Source organism: Podarcis vaucheri (genome assembly GCF_965113315.1).
Source record: "Podarcis vaucheri genome assembly, chromosome: 3".
NCBI classification, from domain to species: Eukaryota; Metazoa; Chordata; class Lepidosauria; order Squamata; family Lacertidae; genus Podarcis; species Podarcis vaucheri.
Genome location: NC_138761.1, coordinates 76,501,493 through 76,509,335, shown reverse-complemented (window position 1 = coordinate 76,509,335; position 7,843 = coordinate 76,501,493). Strand labels below are relative to the sequence as shown.

The 7,843-nt window shown below is 38.6% G+C and overlaps 1 protein-coding gene across 1 annotated transcript in view; it reads right to left on the bottom strand.

The window, feature by feature from the left end:
• Positions 1 to 4,395: 4,395 nt before the first annotated feature.
• The window catches only part of LOC309528993 (uncharacterized protein), a 29,363-nt gene continuing 25,915 nt past the window's right edge, over positions 4,396 to 7,843 (bottom strand). Inside the window, exon 6 of the mRNA XM_082216708.1 lies at positions 4,396 to 4,500. Within this exon, the coding sequence (XP_082072834.1) occupies positions 4,444 to 4,500 (57 nt within the window). The 3' untranslated portion in view covers positions 4,396 to 4,443. The remainder of the gene's footprint in view (positions 4,501 to 7,843) is intronic.

Sequence of the window (7,843 nt, the reverse complement as noted above, 5' to 3'; positions counted from 1 at the left end):
CATGGGCATGAGTAATGAACCAGTTAGCTGACTCAGCAGAATATGGGCTACAAATGTGAGCTTTGGAGATGCTGTCTCCAGCTGTCTTTAGCATAGTCCAGGAGATCCTGAGAGAGCTCTATGAGTCTGTCAGCTGCATTTGGCATTTAGTATGAGAGACCAAACCCACCATAGTCCACCAGATATATGCAGCAGCTTACCCAGTGTCATAAACCCATTTGCTTTGCTGCCTGACTGGGAGACTGGCATGCTGCTGGCATACCACAATGCACACAACTGATGCCAGGCTATTGCCACAAATTCAGTTTTACCACCCTTTTTAACATCAGCATTATCTTACTTGCCAACTGTCCCAGTTTGCCTTGGGCAATTCCAGTTATATCACCAATGTAAGGAAATCCCATTTTGATGTTGTTGTTTTGTAGCTCCCTGTCAGTTGACGCCTGCGCAACAGAGGAGCATTAAAAGCATTTTGTGCTGTTTGTCTAACATGGTGGCAGCAACAACTGTCTGGTGTAGAGCAAAAAGAGCCCTGAGCTTTTTGCGGGTCAAGTGGAATTATCCTTGCCTGAAGGCATCTGAGTTATGTCTGTAGAAGATGGTAGTCAAGAGAGCAAATGAGGACAACAAAATAAGGCTTCATTCTGTCGTCTAATAGGCAGGCCGATATTTTAACTCCTTTAAATATATAAGAGGAGGATTTAATTGTGAAATTCCTGATGCTGGAAATGTCCCAAACCTCTTGAGGCTGTTATTATTTTATTTACTTTTGAGGTGATTGTTACTATTTTTCCCCAGTGTGCAGAAGAAACACTTTATATAGAGAGTGTTCTAAAAAGCTACCAATTTGTGGAAGAAGCAGGAAGGAGAGTTGTGTGTATTGGGGGGGGGGGTTCCCTTGTCTTTCATTTCGGCCTACCTTGTGTGGCAGAGGTAGCAAACATGGTACCCCTCTCCCTTGTTGTTGGAACTCCCACCAGTCCCAGCCTGAATGGCGGGTGATCAAGAATGATAGAACTTGCAATCCAGAAACCGTTGGAGGGCACCATGTTGGGTATCCCTGTTGTATGACACAGAACTTAGCAGTGCAGTCCTTTTCATGCCTACTCCAAAGTAATTCCAGCTGAGTTCAGGTAAATTCCAAAAAAAAGATACTTTTGATACGATCTGGTCTCTGTTTTCCTCTTTTATTGAGGAAGAACAGGGTATTTTAATGCCACCATCATCACAGAAGTGTCTGTGGAGGGGATATATTGATTGAAAATATATCGTATTGTAACTGTATTGTAACTTTTGAATAAATGGGTTTGTTTGTTTGTTTGTTTTTAAAGTAAATTGCAGCCTTAAAATATAAAACTGTCTGTCTCTACTGCGTAAGTCTCACTGGGTTCAATGAAACTTACTCCCTTAAATAGTAACGCTGCACCCATTTACCTGGGTGTGAGGCCTATTGAATTCAACTGGGCCTTATCAGTGGCTCCTTCCAGTCTTGAGAAAACCTTTCCTAGAGAAATTAGGCTGGCTTCCTCCTTGTTGTATTTCTACCAGCAGGTAGAAACTTTCCTGTTCCTAAAGGCTTTTGGGAACCGTTTTGTTTTTAAGGGCTGGTGCTATGATGCTTTTATTGTAATGATCTATATCCTATATGTTTCAATAGAATATATATATATATATATATAATATTAATGATTAATTTATTTTTTTTTAAAAAAATACTGCTTTCCCTCCTATGTTTTAGCTGTTTCTATTTGAGCTATAAGGCACCTTGAGACCGTGTCAGGGGGAAAAGGTGAGTTATACAGTAAATAATATAAATATAATCATAATTGAACTAAAATGCATATATAGAGGATTGCTGTATAAATCTACGATGACTTTTCTTAAGAGCCCCTCAAGTATTGAGAAACCCCATTTTGCTTCCAAACTGACAAGGGTCTTAACCATCTGAGTTCGCTAACAGAGTAACTGATAATGATTTCCTATTTTCCCAAATGCTTTGCTTTATGTCTATGTGGGAGCATCACTCTTGGTAATTTCCATAATCGGGCACTTTTTCCATGAGTGCAGGTCTCTTCCTGCATATACAGCAGCTTCTTTGATTTGTGTCCATTAGCCTTGTGGCCCATTAGTTTTCATTGCTTTCCTACCCATCAGCAAACAAGTGTAGATTACCTCATTACTGTTCAGACTTTATCTATATCTGCAATTAATGTTCCTAAAAATAATTACGATTGTTGAGCTTAAGTTCTCATTAAAACAAATGGCAAAATCAGGGAATCAAAGAAGATGGTGTAAAATTGTGATAGATTGCTGGTGACAGCAACACGTTACGTCTTTTTTAAGACTCGGTGTCTATAAGACTATATTTTAGTTGCATCAACGTGTTTACTGACAGAGCCTCATAATCTAACCTTGCACACCTCATTGTAGAGCTGGAGCTTCTGAATGTCTGGTTCGCCCTAATAAAGAAAATTGCAAAAAGATATTAAATTGGATGGAGGAGCAAAACCTAGCCAGAAGAGAAATACTTCAAAGAGACTGTGAGAGATTAGAAACACTGTCGGGGAATGCCCAAGAAATTCAACTTCAAAGAAATAAACTGGAATATGAAATGTATGAGGGAGGAAAGTGTTCGAAGTTGCCTGGGCAAGTGGTAAGATTGGTAGGAATGATTGAATAGCAAATTAGGGTTTGATTTTTCAGAAATGCCTGGCACTTGCAGGCCTTATGACTTCTAGAAAAAGGCAATTAGACATCAGTTTCCTAAAGGTGCTCATGGCATGAAAGAAGGGACGTTTTTATGAGGTTCTCTCACAGCAGTCATGAATTCACTTAATGCACTGGAGCCTGTTTAGACTCTAGATTTAAAGAAGGGAAACAGAAAGGTGCATGCAACAGTCTTTGAGGGCACACAAGTGTGTATATATGCAAAAACAACAGCAAACAAAGCAATCACTGAGGTAGGATGATTCTTTTTAACTAAGCATTTTGGAAATGAACATATGGCACCAACAGAAATACTGAATGGCTGATAATCTGACACCTTGCAGCTCTTTGCTATCCTAAAGTTGTGCTAAACACTAAACATGGAAAGGGGGCAGAAGTTCTTTTTATCTTGCACAAATTAGAGGGTTATTGTTTGAAGTGGGAAAGATCTTAGACTCGTGGAGCCTCCCTGTGCATTGTAGAATCCTGGGAAAACCTTCTGAAGAGGGCTTCTGGCACACATGACTCATGTCTGCACAAGAGAGAACATGCGTGCATAAAACTGAATATTCCTTTTACGCTGCAGTACCATTGTATTATGCATTTATGGTTTTTTGATCAATGTACTGCCATGTCATGCTAAATTTTAAACAGCAGGAAATAACTGTTTGCCAGGATACCACCCCAAATTTCATTACATGAGCGGCTGTGGCATGATCATGAAAACTGCGGGAAAATTACAATGCAAATCTGCCATGATTTTCTAAGTTAACAGGGATGCAAATGGATTTTTTATTTTTTATTTTTTGAAACAATACAAAAATAAGTGCAAAACTTCTGCTAGATTTGACTTAATTTCCAGAGGTAGCTTTTATTCCACATGAAATGTTTGAATTGAATAGGTAAGGAAGTCTGAATAAAGTGCTGCCTGAATGCAGCTCATGTCCCATGAAGAGATTTGTTCTTCTCTGAAACTACAAGCCCTAGTTTTACTGCACAAGTTCTCTCTCTCTCTCTCTCTCTCTCTCTCTCTCTCTCTGTGTGTGTGTGTGTGTTTCTCATCTCATAGAGAACTGTCTGGTCTAGGACCCATACAGTTCAGAATGTTGTTTATGTTCTTCTAACACTGCCTCTGAATGGATCCAGTAAATCTTCCCAGATGACAGGGACTGCAGCCATAGTGACATCACTAATTTTTAAAATCGCATTTTCTGTTGAAATAAATAAAGGAAGTTTTCTGATTTTCTGGTTAGTTCTAATTTAATTTTACTTTTATTGTATCATTTTAACCACACTGGTACACTGCTTAGAGACAAAGGATAAAGTGGTCTCTAAATGGTTGAACAACAAAAAAAGCAAAAATAAATAATCCTAGCCATAATAAATAATCCTAGCCATCACTAAGTGAGCTGAAGAAAATCTAGCCATGATATTCAAGTGAAACTATGGTTATTCTGTATTGCTGATCCCTCCCAAAGGGTAGCTGCTGTTTAGTTGTCAGTATAGTGCTCGGTTGGTGTTTCCGTGTGCTGCGCTGGTGCTGGCTTGCCAGAGCAGCTTTGTCACGCTGGCCATGTGACCCGGAAGTGTCTCCGGACAGCGCTGGCCCCCGGCCTCTTAAGTGAGATGGGCGCACAACCCTAGAGTCGGACATGACTGGCCCGTACAGGCAGGGGTACCTTTACCTTTTATAGTGCTCGGTCACTGGATGGTCAAAGAATGTATTGTATGGTCAGGCTAATAGGATTCTGAACCCTTGAATTTCTTCTGCTGCATTGTCCTCATGCTGTATACCTAGGAGTAAAGAGAAGTTAGTGTATGCCTAGCTGTCCTATTTGAAAATATGGTGCTTTCTAAAAGAAATAAAGAAGAGATACCCCTTTCATCTCCTGAGTCATTTTTCCTTTCTAAGATGAATGGAACAGATGTGCTTAAAAGAAAACTCCTCATAATTTTATATGGTGAATTTTCAACAGACTTTAATAAGAAATTACATCCATGGAGTCAAATAAGGTTATTATTTTTAAACAGGAAAGAATTACATTTAGTATCTTCAGCAATGTAAGTTTTAAGAAATGATGTCTCTATAAATACATTTTAAATTAATCTCAGGGATAAAAATATATGGGTTTATATCTTGGTAAGATGAGTGTGCTTTTTAAAGGGATGTTATAATGCATGAAGAGCTTCTCTTCCTTGATGAAGGACAGATGTTTCCATATCCTCACATAGAACAATATTTCACTTCTGTTATCCAGGCTCCAGAAGACTTGATCTTTCTCCCTCCTTCCAGAGTGATTAGTGACGAACCCATATTTGCCATCTGCAAGGCACTAGTAATGAGTCTTCTTCATGTGTAGGGTTAGTGCATGGAGAATAGAGCAGGGCTGTGCCTCTATAATGCAGTATTTCTATAATACTTTTTGAAAGAACCAAGCTATATTGTGTTAAACAAATATGTATTTCTGAGCTGCTACAATTCATTTTAATGAAGCTTTCTTCTTTGGTAATGAGCTTAGCATATCCTCTTCCATCTCTCCATGCCAAATTGTCTAAAGGCAACTTTAATTTCTGTAAATATAAAAGCTTGTCTTCAGTAAAAAAAAGTCTTTTCTTTGTTGTTTTCTTGCACAGAAAGTAATTCTCTGGAACCATGAATGCTTGAGGTGAAATTTTAATTCTCTTCTTCAAGTGTGAGAGAGAAAGATGGGAACCATTGTAGCTATGGGGTAATCATTGCTAAAACCAAAAGGAATGGGAAACAAACAGAGGAACAAAGTGATCAAAATGATCAAAATGTAGTAAAGTCTACACAAAGCAAGAAAAACTTTGTACTGCAGTAAACTTAAAGCCCTCCAGTCTTCTAATCCACACCATATCTTTGAGAGATGTTGGGTTGTTGTTGTTTTTTAAGTCACCTTCTTTATTCTCTTCCACTCATCGTTTCATTCTCCAGGGCATGCACAAACATTTAATTGGTTTTGAAACCCTTGGGAGGAGTATTTTGTCATTCAGTTTCCCTGGACGCAAATCAGCTAACTATCAGTATTTTGTGTTCTTTCAGATAATTTATCTTTGTTTTCATTGTGACTTAGACTGTCATGGATCATCCACTTTTGATAGCTCTGAACTTCCTATTTTTCTATCACTTGTCTTTGCATAGGAGATGTGTGGCAATGTAATTATAAATTATCAACAAAGTTCATTGGGTTGAAGCAATTTTTTGACCCTTAACAGGCATCGTTTGTGGGACTTCTACATTTTTGTCACAGGTCACATCCCTTTTAACATCTGGAAGAAAATCCACATTTCCTACTTGTATCAGATTTCGCCAGCATAGATAGAAGTGATAGGAATTGCTATACCTGATGACCTTGTAAATGGTACAGAGCCTCTGTCAGCAGCCAAGATGGCTGTATTAGCCATCTTCCTGCCTAAATGTAGACTATTGCATTTATCTTTGTTGAAAATCATATTGTTAGCTTTGGTCAATTCCCCATAATATCAAGGTGATCTTAAATCTTTTTTAAAATCTTCTAAAGTATTAGCTATCCTACCCATTTTGATGTCATCTGCACACTTGATGACCTTCACTGACATCATTTATAAAGATGTTAAACAACACCTGCCCTAGGACAAAACCGGTGACACCCTGCTCTTGCTGATGGAGAGTCATCAACCAGCTACAAATCCACATTATAATCCCACCCACATTTCATTTCATTTGAAAGAAAGAAACTCACAGAAGAGATGAGGTGTACAATGTGCACTATTGCTCTATTCCTCCCCATCCCTGCAAGCTTCAGCCCTCTCATTCCTGAATTGAATGGTCTGAAAGATGATTCTTTGCCTAAATGAACCTAGAACCTTCCCTGTGACCAAGAACCACATGCAATCAGGGTTTCTGATCACCTAGATGCTACTAAGCACCTGAATGCACAAGGAATTCCCCTTCAGAGCTACTTAAGACCTTCCCTATAAGCTGGGAAGGTCGGGGTGGGGGAAGTGAGGATGTGAGCATTGGAGACAGGAGTGGACACTCACATCCTCCATATGTTACTTTGACCTGGTTAAAATAACATTTGAATAGCTTCCATCTCTTCCAGATGCAAGGAAGAAACTTCAGGATAAAGTTATCACCTTCATGCCCTAGTTACAAACTGAAGTTTTGTTTTGTTTTTAAAAGCTGATTTTGTATTTCTGCCTGTCTCCTTATTTGTAGCAGATCTCCAGCAGATAGAATCAGATTGGAGAAATGTAAGTAGCAAATAATCACACATTATGCTTCCCACATTTTATTGGAAATGGGAACTTGATATTGTTAACTTACAAGCTGTTGTGCCGACATCTGATTGCATATTTATAGGGCCATGAAACCAAACATGACAAGATTTACTTTTATTGTTTGCTTTGCACATCCAAGCATTTAAACTTACCAAAGGGATCTAGTGCCATGCTGTTTACATTACCAACATGTGTTGCTAAATAAAAGATTATTGACACAGCCAATAGGTTTCCTTACTGATGCCATGTATCTTTCGTTTATGATTGGAAGGCCTGCATCCCTGGCATGTGCTGAGCCTTATTTGTCTTCCTGGGATTAGTATACCAATAATAAAGGAAGATTTTATAGCCATAACAGCTGTTAACTTATTCTTTTTAGTCTGTCACAAAAATTGTGTAAAGGATTTCTATAGGCACGATTTATTTAAATTTTTGATACTGAATGAAATGGAAGGTTGCCCTTTCTGACTTTCCAAGCTGCTTTATTTAAGCACTTTTGTTTTCCTCCTAGCTTTTGGGACTTGCTCACCTATGAACCTGGTGCTTTCAAAAAGAAGGATTGCTCTATGCATGTCTCACCCATCCTGCCAATGGATTCTGGTAGGTCAAAGGTCAAGATGCAGAGCCTGACAAGTCAGGAGGTAGAGCTAGATGTCTACCTCCTCCACCCATCCCTTATCTGTGATCCATCAGAAAGTATAAGCACTGATAGATTTCATAGCAAAAACAAGGAGATAAGAAATATTAGCATATGTGAAGGCATGGTTTTTACAGCCCATGTTATATTTTGTCATGGAGGTAAAAATTGAGCTTGTCTGCACTATACATTTAAAGCAGTATCATAATACTTTAA